General features: G+C 44.8%; 2 protein-coding genes across 2 annotated transcripts; both read left to right on the top strand.

Moving 5' to 3' along the window:
- Positions 1–7,204: 7,204 nt before the first annotated feature.
- Positions 7,205–8,245, top strand: LOC115393976 (mitochondrial intermembrane space import and assembly protein 40-A-like). Its single transcript, XM_030099099.1, has 3 exons — positions 7,205–7,226; positions 7,524–7,622; positions 7,881–8,245. The coding sequence occupies exons 1-3, from the start codon at positions 7,205–7,207 to the stop codon at positions 8,243–8,245; spliced, it is 486 nt and encodes a 161-aa protein (XP_029954959.1).
- Positions 8,246–9,852: 1,607 nt separating this feature from the next.
- LOC115394671 (mitochondrial intermembrane space import and assembly protein 40-A-like) lies at positions 9,853–13,246 on the top strand. The gene is made up of 3 exons (XM_030100025.1): positions 9,853–10,029; positions 12,490–12,625; positions 12,882–13,246. Exons 1-3 carry the CDS (start codon positions 9,853–9,855, stop codon positions 13,244–13,246), a joined length of 678 nt encoding a protein of 225 aa, XP_029955885.1.
- The last annotated feature ends 743 nt before the right edge of the window (positions 13,247–13,989 follow it).

The following is a 13,989-nucleotide window of genomic DNA, read 5'->3' as shown; positions in this document are numbered from 1 at the left end:
ACCACACGAATATTATTCCATCTGGAGCGGCTCTCCAGGTCCTCGCATTTCTTAGAGAGGGCGTCGGTCAAGGTGGTCAGCGTCCCCGCCTTGGTCTCGAGAGCAGTGAGCCTGGTCTCGTGGTCGTTAGCAGACCGCTCCAAATCCGCGATGGTCTCACTTTGTGATGCTATAATGTTCTCGAGAGGTTCCAGAGCTGCTTTTGTTTCTCGTTCACTGAGGTTGAAATGATGGAATCAAACCGACTGATCAAGTCCGTGCACATTTCATCCATCATTTCCCTCTTACTTAGCAGAAGTGCAGCGTTAGCATCCGGAGGCTCGTCTGTGTCCTCCTCTGGGGATTGGCGAAGTTTGCCGTGGCCTGCCTCGGATGAGGCGGCTTTCTCTCGGCTCGTCATGTCAAGTTGCTTTTTTTTCCGGAGACAGTGTTGACAGACGCGTGAATAAAATTCAAAACTGGCAAAAAGAGTCAAAATGTGCGAGTTAAATATATAAAAAAAAAACCTCACATTCCACGGAGCCGCTGTGAAACGCGTCCTACATCCTCCTCATCCATCCTCCTCATCAGCTGTCTTCTTCTGAGTGTTTGTCACGTGACAACTCCGAGGACTCTGTGCCTTCAGAGCGACGTCGGAGCGGAGGTATAATGAAACTTTCTCTAATCAAATCTCAAAGTGTTTTTTCTGGTTTAAACCATCCAGTCTGGGGACAAAAAGAATGATTTAAGATATTTGGTGATTTTAAAAAAGTAGCTTTTATTTATCACAGACAGTTCCTAATAAATTCTACTGCTCCACTCTGGAGTTTAAAAAAACACATACACACATTAATAAGCTCAATTATTATCAAATGTGGAGGGTAAATTATAAGAAAATCATTTCAAACTAAGTTTTCCTCTTCTGTACTGTAACATTATGACTGGGTCCTCACAGTCTGCTCCGTGCGCGGCGGGGGGCGTTGAAGGAGCGATGCCGATATGAATAGGAATGAGCTCTCTGTTTTGTAGCCATTTTTCTACTTTAATATAATTTGTCGTTATTGTAGTTTTGTTAAGCGATTAATGTTTTTTTTTTGAGTTTGTGGCGAGATGAATCAAATTAAAGGAAGCCAGACAACGCCACCTTGGGAGTTGCACCCAAGGAAATAACGAGGACACTCGGGTTCGTGGCTTAAGAGGCAAGAGACGTGGGTTCTGGCTTACAGAAAATATCTTTATTAAATGTTACAAAACACATTCACTCTCATTTTTAAAAGAAGAGGACGAGGGGGGCCCAAACAGAAGCTGAGGCTTACCGGAGGGACACAGGTAGAAGGGGAAATGAAGGCCTGGGAAGGATCACCCCAGACACACGTGGACACTTTCACTGGCTGAAAATAAAGGTGAACACACTCAAAAAAAGGGGTGCACAGCACATCACACGGGAGGGAGACCCACCACCCAGGGCCACCGATGCCGCCACCGTCACTCTCAGCTTCTGGAAGGGAGGGAAAAAGACAAGGGGAGTTAAAAAGGGTTTTTCCCTCACATTCATGCATTCAAAAAAAAGATTTAACAACTAACATGAGTGGGAGGGCAGCCACAACTCACAAGTAAAATAAATAAATGCAAACGTGTAACTGCCACACCCAAACAAAACAAAAGTAAAATGAAAAAGATAACCAAAAGAATAGAAACAAAATTAAATAAAGAAACGATAACCAAAAGAACAAAAAAATATACCAACACCTGTCTTAAACTAAATTAATCAAATCAAAAAGAGAAGATAACGAAAACAGATCGCTTCTGTCTTCCGCCTGGCGTTCCACCAGCGGACAAGCCCGGTTCAGGAGGTCGGCCAGTCGATTGGAGTGCAGCAAACTGCAGACGGCCGACTCCACGGAGCAGAGGCAGACCAGGCCTAATTTTGTGTGCCAGCACTGTTCGTGGCAGCAACCCGGAAGGGCAAAACAGCTGGCAGGTTCCACGGCAGATTAGCCAGCCGCTCCTAACATACAGTAAAGAAGAGGCAGTCATACACCTGCACAAGCCAACTTAGAATATGGAGGTATCGACACTGTGTACCTGGCAAAAACATCTAATTGGCACACCCAGTAGGAGAGGTGGGGGGGTCTGTGACCTCACGACGGCCACCTAAACACAGACAGCTGATTACTGCCAGCTGATCCTGACAGTAGAGGTGCGCCTCAGGAAGGACAGCTATGCTCACTCACCTAGCAGCAACTCGACACACGGATGAAGGGGACAATCACCCCAAACGCAGCCCAGCAGACAAGCTCAGCTCGCACGGCTCACACGGCTTAAGCCAGGTTTACATTTGCACTTTTCTGTGGCACGAATTGCCACGAATCGAGTCGCAAACGGTCGCAAACCACTCGTAAAGTGGCGTGAAGTGTGCGTAAACCCGTTGGGACTGCGTGCCATGTCGGGACGAGAATTTTGAAATGTTCAAAATTTTGGTCATGACAAAATATCGCAAACGGGCCGTGAACTATGCGCCAACTGTCCGTGAACGCCTCGTGAACGCGTCGGGACGATGCGGGAGGATGCGTGACAGTCGTGGCCACCGGCGAGTACCTGGAAAAGGGCCCCATGCGGGGGATTTTTGACGCACTGTCGTTGCAGCATCAAGTGTAGCGCCTTAATTTGTCATTGAAATTGACTGATGTCAGCCGTCCGTCGGGGCCCCCTTCAGCTCGGGGCCCCAGGCAGCGCCTTTTCTGCTGCTCTTCAACACAGAACAGCTGCAGGTACAGGATCTTCTCTTCTCCACAATGATGGCGTCTCTGGCATTCAGCATGTTGTCTGTTCCACAGCAAATCCAAAAATGACCCGGGGTTGGGGAAGCCCCTTTCTTACTCGTATATGACGTGCGTAATTGCGCGCGCAACCACGTCATGCCAATGCGGGAAGCTCGTAAAATATGCGCATACTATGCGTGAATGCGTCATGAATGCGTCGTAATGCATCGTGCCAGCTCGCGACACTGACGGGCGCATTCGTGAACTGTCTGTGAACTGGTCGTGAACTGTGCGGGAGCCTGCTGGTTCATGACTCCAGATTGGCACGCCTTGCCACGCCTTGCCACGACAACATCGTGGCAAAAAGTCGTGCAAGTGTAAACCTGGCTTTACACCAGGAAGTGAGGAGTCCGGGGGCGGGGTCTACTCCAGACTCCTCGGCAGAGGCTGCACCAGTGAGAATGTCCTACTTTTATACGCAGCTCCCCCTGTCGGGATTGGTTTATTACTGCAAGCAAGGAGGGGATCTCCTCCTGCTACAACATGTTAATATAGTTCTGTGTTGCAGTACAGAGAGTATTTTGACCAGTGACTAATTACGTATATAGTGCTTATTTTCTGATTGGCTGTTAATTTAAGTATTGTGAAGATTACAGCAGAAGCCACTGGACCTTGGAGCAACACAGTCTTTTGACCTACACTTCAGTTTTTACTTAGCTTTCAGAAAAGTCTAGAGACAAGTTTCTTTTCTGTCTGTTAATTTTGTTTTTATTATTAAAGGGCAAAAAGACAACTGCGGTTTTAAGACTTTTGCTTTCTAAGTGCACGTGTGGAGTGCAAAGAACTTTAAGGTCCAAAGATAGTGAGTCAGCCCTGCTGCACTCACACTCTGCTTATTATTAAAAGTGGAGATGAATGTAAACACGGGAATGAAGGGAAACTGCGCAAAGTCACGTTTGACTACATGAGATTTGGAAGAGTGAGGAGCGATTCTCTGACAGGATCTTGTAGTGTGTGGTCTGCTCCAGAGCAACACCACACACTAGAAGATCAGGAGAGGAAGATCTGCTGCGATCTGTCTTCTGTTGTCTTCTAGTATGTGGTCTCTATATCGGGGTATCAGAGACAGGTTTCCCCAGCCGCTAATTTAACATAAATAAGACAGTGCTATATTGAAGAGATGTGTTGAATTGTTCTTTAGTTGCAGACAAGTTTATTACAGGCAATCTTACACTTACCTGAAAACTAATGAATAAGCATTGAATTAAATGGTTAAGTAAAATTAAAGGAGCACAGCGCAGTTTGCTTGTTTTGTGCAAAACACCGACCCCTGCAGGTCTTAGGCGTAACTGTAGCTTAGTGAAAAGCTCGTGTCTGTGGCTTGTGCCCATGTACGTGCACAGAAGAGGGGAACTCCTTCCTCGCTCTTTTAGCAGCGCTCGAGTAAAATGTAAGTTTCTTTTGCCTGGTGGGTCTGTGCTGGAGTTGTGGCAGTGCCAGAAGCCGGTCTTTTCTTACTTTCTGGAAGCTCCAGCCTCAGTACTGCTCAGTTGTTGCTGCTAAGCGTCTGGCGGAGTAATGGCGGACAAAGCAAAACTTAAGGATTACCAGGCCAGCGGGAGGCGCATTACGTCAGGCTCAGAGCGATTCGTACCCGATTCACTCATATTGCTGTGCCTTCAGTGCCCTGCACAGGAAAATAGGAGCGACTGCGATCTTGCAAAAATAACTCTTGCTGCCCATCAGGCAAAGGTGAAAACGTGTGTGGGTGTGAATAATTGATCATTTAATATTTAAAACTGCGCTGTGCCCCTTTAAGTATTGTCTCGGTCTCAGTCTCAGTCTCAGTCTGTCTGGTCTCGGTCTTGACTCGGTCTCGACCCCTCAAAGTCTTGGTCTTGTCTCGGTCTCGATACACTGTGTTCTCGGCCATGTCTTGGTCTCGGTTCAGGTGGTCTACAACACTACCGCACCGCACACTCACAAATCGCACACTGCCAGTGTAAACGCACGGCATACTCAATAAGTTAGTATGAGTAGTAGGTAAGTCCGCGGTGTCGAACACAGCCAATCTTCTTGTAAAAGTGCTGATTCTTATTCATTTATTATTTTTTTTTCTTTTTCATTATTTTTTTTAAAACATCTTGGTTCTACTGTTCAAAAAAAAAAGAAGAGTATTTGTTTGTTTGTTTTTATTTCATTCAGTAGTAAAAGAAAAAGGTTCCATGTAAATACAGTCGCCAACCAAGAATGAAAGGGAGCAGAAAGAAGACAAGTCTTATTATATCTGCCCCTTATCCCAGAATTCAATTACAAAAAAAGTAAAATTAAGAAAAAAAAACATGAAAATGCACACACACACACACACACACACACACACACACACACACCTTTAATAAAATAAAATAAAATAGCCGAGACAGACAGTGACATAACATTAATTCTTTGATTACAATTAACTTCGTGCTTTTCACAACAACAACAACAAAAAAGACAATCAAATATAACTAGAATATTTCATTATATTTCTTTAACATACTGGCTTTAACTAATATTTTAAATGTGGTGCTTGACTTAGATTCTTTGATTTCTTTCTCCAGATTGTTCCATAAACTGATACCTTTTACAGATACACAACGTTCCATCATTTTTGCCCTAAACCTTGGTTTTGTAAAGATCTCTGTTCCTTTTAAGTTATACTTACTTTCTCTTTTTCCAAACCTATTCTGAATGTTAACTGGCAGTGTATTTGTGTGAGCTTTCAGCATAATTTGTAGAATACTGTAATCGACTAGTTCTTGGAATTTCAGCAATTTTAATTGAAGGAATAATGGATGAGTTGGATCTCTATATCGTTTTCTACTGATTATTCTTATGGCTCTTTTCTGTAATATGAAAACTGATTGAATATAAGTTTTGCAGGCATTTCCCCATACTTCAATGCAGTAGGTCAGATGTGGAACGATCATGGTGTTATATAAAATGTACAGTGATTTGTTATCCAGTGAATCTTTTACTTAGCTTTTGTCTCTTCGCGCTTAGACGACTGCAACAGCTTGTTCTCATGCCTGAATAAGAAGGAGCTTTCGAGGTTGCAACTTGTGCAAAACTCTGCAGCAAGAATCTTGACCCGCACAAACAGATGGACCCGCATTTCTCCCATTTTGAAGGAGCTTCATTGGCTGCCAGTCTCTTATAGAGTCAACTTTAAGATTTTGGTTTTAACCTTTCGGGCCTTGCACGACCAAGCTCCCTCTTATATTCGCGATCTGCTCCAGCCTTACTCCCCTGTGAGGGCTTTAAGGTCTGCGGACCAGAATCTCTTAAAGGTGCCGCGTACCCGCTTCAAGACCAGAGGATCCCGATCGTTCCAGGCCGTTGCTCCCAGGCTCTGGAACGATCTCCTGCTCTCTCTTCGATCAGTTGTGACTGTTGACACTTTTAAGTCACAACTTAAAACTTTTTTATTCTCTCAAGCATTTGCTTAGTTTTTCGAGCCTGTTTTTGATCACATTTTTAGTGCTGCTTATTTACGTATGTGTATTTAATTGTTGTCTTATTTATGTATGCTGTGAAGCACCTTGTGGCTTTTTGTCTATGAAAGGTGCTATATAAATAAACTTTACTTACTGACTTACTTACTTACTTTGTGTAGCATAGCTATTGTTTTTTATATTTTTGCCTTTGTATACTGGATATGTGATTTCCAACCAGAATCCAGAATAACACCCAGAAACTTGGTTTCCTTTACTCTATTGATTTTAATACCATCTATGGTAATTGAAGCACCAGTGTCTCTCCCTCTGTTACTAAATATCATAAAGTTTGTTTTTTCAAGATTCAGTGATAATTTATTTACATCAAACCATGTTTTTATTTTTTAAAATTCTTCTCTAACTACATTTAACACCTGTGCTAGATCTTCCCCACAATAAAATAATGTTGTATCATCTGCAAACAGAATACATTTGAGCAATTTAGATACAGAAACACAATCATTGATGTACAAAGTGAAGAGTTTAGGCCCAAGGACCGATCCCTGTGGTACTCCACATGTAATATACTGCAATTTGGATTTTGAATCATATATCTGCACAAACTGCTTTCTATTGTCTAAGTAACTTGAAATCCATTTATGTGCCACCCCTCGAATACCGTATTTATGCTGGTTTGAAAAAGTTTAGACAAATGTAAAGACTGTTTTAATGTTATTACTTTGAATTTTCCATAAATGTTGTCTGTTGTAAAATGCTATACTCTGAAAATAAAAAAAAGAAAAAACCTTGTAAAGTTTAATTTTTTATATCTAAAAAATAAATGGTTACGGTCATGCGGTGACGTCATGACTGTGCCCTGTGCAGGTCAGAGGGCTGTAACGGCTGGACTATCTGAGGAAATCTCCCCGGTAGATCTCACTGGTCGTCTCTTGTGGCGGACGTTGGGTCTGACAGCAGACAGCAGACATGTCTTACTGCAGGCACAAAGGTAAAAATCTTCTTTCATATTTGATTTGTGCCTGCGGCTGAGCAAAGTCACCACACAGCTATCATGCTAAGCTAACAGACAGCGTTTCGTTTCGTCCGTGTTATCCGGTGAGTGTTCCTGTGAAGTTTGAGAGGGCTGTGACCGTCTTAATGCTACTTTTAAAGTTTCAGAGCTGCACGGTGTCCCGCACTCACAGCTGCTATTTTAATAAAACTAAAGAAAAAGGGGTTCTTCAAATCACATAAAGCATTTGTTATGAGTGGAACCTAATCACTTTGTCTTTTGACGTCACTGAAGGAAAAGATCGCATCATATTTGTGACCAAAGAAGACCAGGAGGCACCCAGCAATGCCGAGCTAGTAGCAGATGACCCCGATGATCCTTACGAAGAGCAGGGTGAGTGCCTCCGCCTCTGAACTGTCCTTTAAACAGTCCCCCAAGGTCTAATTCCACTTATTTTCTATGGTCATGAAGTCATTTAAAAGCTTCAGAAGATTTAGGTAGTTTTTTTTTTCTTTTTAATTAAGCTCAGCAGTGCCCTTGTTATCTATTAAATGTTTCTCAAAGTCAGTACTTCATCAGCATTTTATCAAGAAGTCAAGAGTGGATATTTTATTAGTCTGTTGTTTACTGATAATTGTGTGGTTGCTGCAGGTCTGATCCTGCCCAGTGGAGACATGAACTGGAACTGCCCATGTCTGGGAGGCGTGGCCAGTGGACCATGTGGCTCTCAGTTCAAGGAGGCCTTTTCCTGTTTCCACTACAGTGAAGAAGAGGTGAAGGGCTCCGATTGCATTGAAAACGTCCGTAACCTGCAGGAATGCATGCAGAAGAACCCCGAGCTCTACCCCCAGGAGGAAGACGAAGACGTCGCCACTCAGCAGGAGTCCGACTCTGCTCTGACCTCCACCACCCCACCTGACACTTCTACCGTATCGCCCGAGAGTGAACCATCTCCGGCTCCTTCTGCGGTCACGCCTGACAGCTCCTCAGCCACAGACGGCCAGACTGCCAGCTGAAGTCACTGATGTTTAATTTGGGCTTTTCTGCTATTTTTTACCTCATAAAGAATCAGTCTTGATTCTTCAAAAAGCAAAGCTGCTGTGGAAACATCTGTGCAGTCATAAATCTTGATGATTCTGTACGGAGCTATGGAGGAGGTGCACGCAGGCAGGCTCACCATCAGGCAGGCAGCAGCACAGTTTGGCGTCCCTAAGTCCAGCCTGAGTGACCGAGTCAGTGGAAGGGTGGCGTCTGACTGCAAACACTTCTCGCCACTTCTCAGTACCATCGATGAGAACGCCCTGGTGGAGTACTGTCTGTACTCTGCCAGCTACGGGTTTCCACTGACGAAGCCTCAGGTTAGCAATGCTTTCTTGAAATGTCAAGCTCTACTTATTGTCACTTGTGATATTTTAATCAAATATAAGTAGAGAAAATTAAGACTTTTTGTATCCTGTTGTAGGTGCTGGCCCACGCTCTGGCCATCTACAATCAGCGCCACCCAGAGGCTCCAAAGGTGGCACTTGGTCAGACGTGGTGGATTAACTTCAGAGAGCGACACCATCAGCGCCTCACCACCCGGACCTCAGACATTATTGACTGTGGGAGGGCTGCCCATGCTAAGAGGGGGCCCATTGAGGAACATTTCAGACTGCTCCAAGCAACCATCGACGAGCATGGGCTGAGGGAGAAGCCGCAGCAAATATACAACTGCGACGAGACAGGTTTCCAGCTTGACAGTGTGAGGCGAAAAGTCATCGTGCCTCGGGGAACCAAACATGCGTACAGGCAGGCCCCTGGTACAAGAGAACACATCACCGTCCTGGCCTGTTTTAATGCGACTGGTGAGGATGTCCCCCCTTCATCATTTACAAAGGAGGATATCCAGGGGGGGCATACAACAGGGAGGGCATCCCCAATGCTCTCTATGGAAGTCCCAGGCAGGGTACATTGCTGGAGAGCTATTTTATAAGTGGTTTACCACTCATTTTCTCCTCCACGCCACCAAAGAGCGTCCGCTGCTGCTCGCCATGAATGGCCACCAGTCCCACTTAAGGCCAGAGCTGGTTCGGGCAGCACAGAGAGAAGGAGTCATTCTTCTGTGCTTGCCACCACACACCTCACACATTCTGCAGCCTCTGGATGTGAGTTTTTTTGGACCCTTGAAGGCAGATTTCTCTAGTGCAACGAGTGATCTGTCGGCTGTTAGCCACTCTTTTCTGGTTTCAAAGAATGAGTTTTCAAGAGTCCTCAAACATTCATATCAGAGGCTGAAGAATCACGGGGTTGTGGTGGCTGGGTTCAGGAGATGTGGCCTCTACCCTTTGGATCCGGATACAGTTGACTGGTTCCGGGTCATACCGTCCAGACCTCCTCTCAAACTCCCCCTCCAGCCACGCCTTCTCCACCTCCTCCTCCAAGACCATCCTCTCCGCCATCAGCCTCTACGTTGGATCCTCCACCTCCTGAAGCCAGGCCTGATGTCTTCAATTCACATCTGTTGGTGACTTCAGGCCGTATTCCATCAGATCTTGCCAACCTCTTGGCTGAGATTAAATTCACTCACAAGAACAGCAGAGCCAGGAGGAACATCTCAAAGGTGCGGATCCTCACGGCTGAGGAGATGACGGCAGCTATCGAGGATGCAGAGGACAGAGCTTCAAGAAGAGAGGCCCTGGCTCTGGCCAGAAGAGACCGAGAGCAGCAGCGGGCTGAAGACATCTCCCCAACAACCGCAGCTGCTCTGCCTGGTGAACCAGCCTCCCGCCCCAGTCGCAGAATGTCCTCCGAGAGCCCCACTGTCAGTTCCAGACACTCCGTCTCTGGTCCCTCAGCCCCCGGGGGCCCCTCTACATCCTCCTGCGGTCAAAACTCTATAACACCAGCAACAGTGAGCCTGCCTGCAGTGACGCCACTACAAGACCAAGGTAAATTTGACACAGGGAACTTTAAACAATAATCCCTTTAAAATTTGAAATAGTGATTAAAATTGTGCTGAAAATGAAAACCACGAACAACATTTTTACTTTCTTCTTGTGATGACCATTTCTTAGGAATACAGCTCAGAACAAAAGTCTGTGGCCTCCTGAACAAAAGAAACAGAGCTTCCTCTCCCCCGTCACGTAAGTACTATTATTAAACTCGGTAAAAATGTATTTATATTGCTACAGTTTTACACGTTAAAACTGTCTTATAATGGGACTGTTTACAATGTTTTTATATTTATTACAGGTCTTCAATCAAGCTCCAGCCCCTTCTGTCCGTCCACTGGATCCACAACACCTACAGCCGGTAAAAACAAACTGAACATTATAACATTGGTTATCATGAGCTGATATTGTTTCTTGTATTTACAAAATATACATATTTGTCCTTTACAGGTCACACCGCTAAAAAACAAGCGATGGAGCCAAAGGTGTGGCGGTGTGGCTGGTGTAGACAACCTGATCCACCAAATGATGGAGAAGACGTGTCCTGGGTCCAGTGTGACAACTGCTCGAAGTGGTTTCACACATTTTGTGTTTCCTGCAGGGCCTTGAGCAGTATTTTTGTCATTGGTGTATAGATATATAGGTTTTTAGTTTTAAATTTTTTGTAAATAGTGTTTTTTATTAAATTATATATGTAAATAATACCTAAATTATTTCATAATTTATTTTTTAATTAATTTATCAATTTTAGTTTGTCATCATACTTTTTTAAAAATCATTTTATTAATACTCTTGTTTAAAAATATTGTTTTAATTAAAAATTTGTTTTGCATGTCCAAGTTGTCTCATTTCTATGTACATCTTTAGCTGCCCTCATTAATCAGGAACATAATTAAGTCACTCATAGTTAATTGCTGACCTAATTCAATCAATCAAACTGTATTTATATTGAGCTTTGCATACAGTCTACAGGACAAAGTGCAAATGGGCTAGACCTGGTTGCAAGAGGCTCTGAGGTTCTGATTTGGCCCCGGACCGGCTCTGGTTCAGCTCCGGAACTAAAATTAAAATCGGAACTTATTTGTCGTGACTCCGGCTCTGATTTGGCCCTGGACCGGATCTGGCGCGCAATGTTGGGGCTGTGTTTCAACCAAGTCAACCGGATGTGCCAGTGCTATGAAATATAACAACAGACTAATGCAAACATCCCAGGATGTAAACAGAAGACGTGAAAAGGTGAGCTTCTGTTTTTGAACGTAGCCTGTCCGACTCTGGCCAAGCCACACCTGAGCGAAACTGGCAAAGTTTGTGAGCTTTTATCTCGGCTACAAAAAATATTTTGCAAAACAACCGGACATCAGGCACATGTTTGGAAAGACAACAATACATACTTTCATTTTGTCGTAAAGGGCGACAGCTAAATAATAGAGCAAAGCTTTGTTTTCAAGTTGAAAAGAAAAAATAGAAAACAGCAGAAACCCTGGCCGACTCAGGCCACTCGTACGCTAGTTACTCCGTAACACCAGAAACTGACACATTTCAGCGTCCAGCCTCTAGCGAAGAGGAAGACAGGTGTGTAACAGTATTTAAATACAGTATTTGAATATCTTAGGAGGACGGGATTAGTGAATGGAAATCGAGGTTGTTTTTTTTTTCTGTAGCTTGCATGCTACAGTTTTTCACTGTTACATTTCTGAGCCATAACTGAGTTCATTCACTCATACATCAGGAGGGTGGCGGTAATGCGCTGTTATAGCCCCGTCTGCCGTATAACAGCTAACGAAGAAGAAATCTCCCCGGTAGATCTCACGCACTGGTCGTTTCTTGTGGCGGACGTTGGGTCTGACAGCAGACATGTCTTACTGCAGGCACGAGGGTAAAAATCTTCTTTCATATTTGATTTGTGCCTGCGGCTGAGCAAAGTCACCGCGAAGCTATCATGCTAAGCTAACAGACAGCGTTTCGTTTCAATTGGTGTCCGTGTTATCTGATAACCGACTTCCTCCAGCGTCCATCGTTGCTGTTTGTAACAGAACGCGATAAAAACCCGACAGGAATCCGTAGATGTGAATGTGACAGTGAATGCTGTTTACAATAACATTTCAAATGGTGATACGTTTTGAGAGTCGATTTTTTTTAACATTTGCAAGAACGACAGACTATAAAGGAAATCATTCACCTGTAAACTGGGAAACTGGGTACTCCATAACACCAGAAACTGACACATTTCAGCGTTTCAGAGCTGCACGGTGTCCCGCACTCATAGCTGCTATTTTAATAAAACTAAAGAAAAAGGGGTTTTTCAAATCACATAACGCATTTGTTATGAGTGGAACCTAATCACTTTGTCTTTTGACGTCACTGACGGAAAAGATCGCATCATATTTGTGACCAAAGAAGACCAGGAGGCACCCAGCAATGCCGAGCTAGTAGCAGATGACCCCGATGATCCTTACGAAGAGCAGGGTGAGTGCCTCCGCCTCTGAACTGTCCTTTAAACAGTCCCCCAAGGTCTAATTCCACTTATTTTCTGTGGTCATAGTCATTTAAAAGCTTCAGAAGATTTAGGTAGTTTTTTTTTTCTTTTTAATTAAGCTCAGCAGTGCCCTTGTTATCTATTAAATGTTTCTCAAAGTCAGTACTTCATCAGCATTTTATCAATAAGTCAAGAGTGGATATTTTATTAGTCTGTTGTTTACTGATAATTGTGTGGTTGCTGTAGGTCTGATCCTGCCCAGTGGAGACATGAACTGGAACTGCCCATGTCTGGGAGGCATGGCCAGTGGACCATGTGGCTCTCAGTTCAAGGAGGCCTGTTCCTGTTTCCACTACAGTAAAGAAGAGGTGAAGGGCTCCGATTGCCTTGAAAACGTCCGTAACCTGCAGGAATGCATGCAGAAGAACCCCGAGCTCTACCCCCAGGAGGAAGACGAAGACGTCGCCACTCAGCAGGAGTCCGACTCTGCTCTGACCTCCGCCGCCCCACCTGACACTTCTGCCTTATCGCCCGAGAGTGAACCATCTCCGGCTCCTTCTGCGGTCACGCCTGACAGCTCCTCAGCCACAGACGGCCAGACTGCCAGCTAAAGTCACTGATGTTTAATTTGGGCTTTTCTGCTATTTTTTACCTCATAAAGAATCAGTCTAGATTCTTCAAAAAAGCAAAGCTGCTGTGGAAACATCTGTGCCGTTTATAAATGTTAATGATTCTGTACTGGCTGACATTTGGGGGAACACATCTGTACATCTTTACATCTGTTGCCGTATGAACATTGGTTTTGTTCAGCAACGTAATAAAAGGCGTTTCTTGTCCACACGTGACTGCGTACTGTTGACGTCTTGATGCTGTCGGAGGGCTTCAGTCGGAGGCTGTGGTCACGTCACTGTTTCCTCCAGGTGTTGATGAACTTGATGGTTTTACTCTGAAGTTGAAACAGCTGTTCCAACGCCAGCAGATGGAGCTACAACAGAGGGGAGAACTCTGCTGCTGCTGCCTGCTTTCCATTTCTTCTGACACTTTAATATAACAAACATTACAGGCTGAGACTACCCCCCAAGGACAAAGTATCCCTGACTATCTCTTACTTTCAATCAGTTTAGTCTGAAAAACAAAATCCACGGGCCAAAGCCGCAGCAGCTCATGCAGATCTTACGTGTGCAGGCGTGAGGAGAGCTGAGGGCCATCGACGGGAGGCGGCGGTAGCCGTGCTGGCGGCGGTGGCACCTGGGGTTGCGTCGGCAGTTGTCACAGACGGCCCCGCTGGTACCTCCAGAGGAAAGCCACGCCCGCTGAGAGAAGTGACAGCTGTCGGCGTGGCCGTGGCACTCGC

This window comes from Salarias fasciatus, chromosome 9, assembly GCF_902148845.1.
Source record: "Salarias fasciatus chromosome 9, fSalaFa1.1, whole genome shotgun sequence".
NCBI classification, from domain to species: Eukaryota; Metazoa; Chordata; class Actinopteri; order Blenniiformes; family Blenniidae; genus Salarias; species Salarias fasciatus.
The sequence above is the reverse complement of the archived record's forward strand: the minus strand, read 5'-3'. Positions and strand labels throughout refer to the sequence as shown.

Excerpts from the sequence above, each read along its gene's own strand:
- LOC115393976 (XM_030099099.1), top strand. The coding sequence starts at position 7,205 with ATGTCTTACTGCAGGCACAAAG. Across the intron at positions 7,227-7,523 it reads GTCTTACTGCAGGCACAAAG|GAAAAGATCGCATCATATTT; the intron begins GTAAAAATCTTC and ends ACGTCACTGAAG. Across the intron at positions 7,623-7,880 it reads TGATCCTTACGAAGAGCAGG|GTCTGATCCTGCCCAGTGGA; the intron begins GTGAGTGCCTCC and ends TGGTTGCTGCAG.
- LOC115394671 (XM_030100025.1), top strand. The coding sequence starts at position 9,853 with ATGACGGCAGCTATCGAGGATGCAGAGGACAGAGCTTCAAGAAGAGAG. Across the intron at positions 10,030-12,489 it reads TGTCCTCCGAGAGCCCCACT|TGGAACCTAATCACTTTGTC; the intron begins GTCAGTTCCAGA and ends ATTTGTTATGAG. Across the intron at positions 12,626-12,881 it reads TGATCCTTACGAAGAGCAGG|GTCTGATCCTGCCCAGTGGA; the intron begins GTGAGTGCCTCC and ends TGGTTGCTGTAG.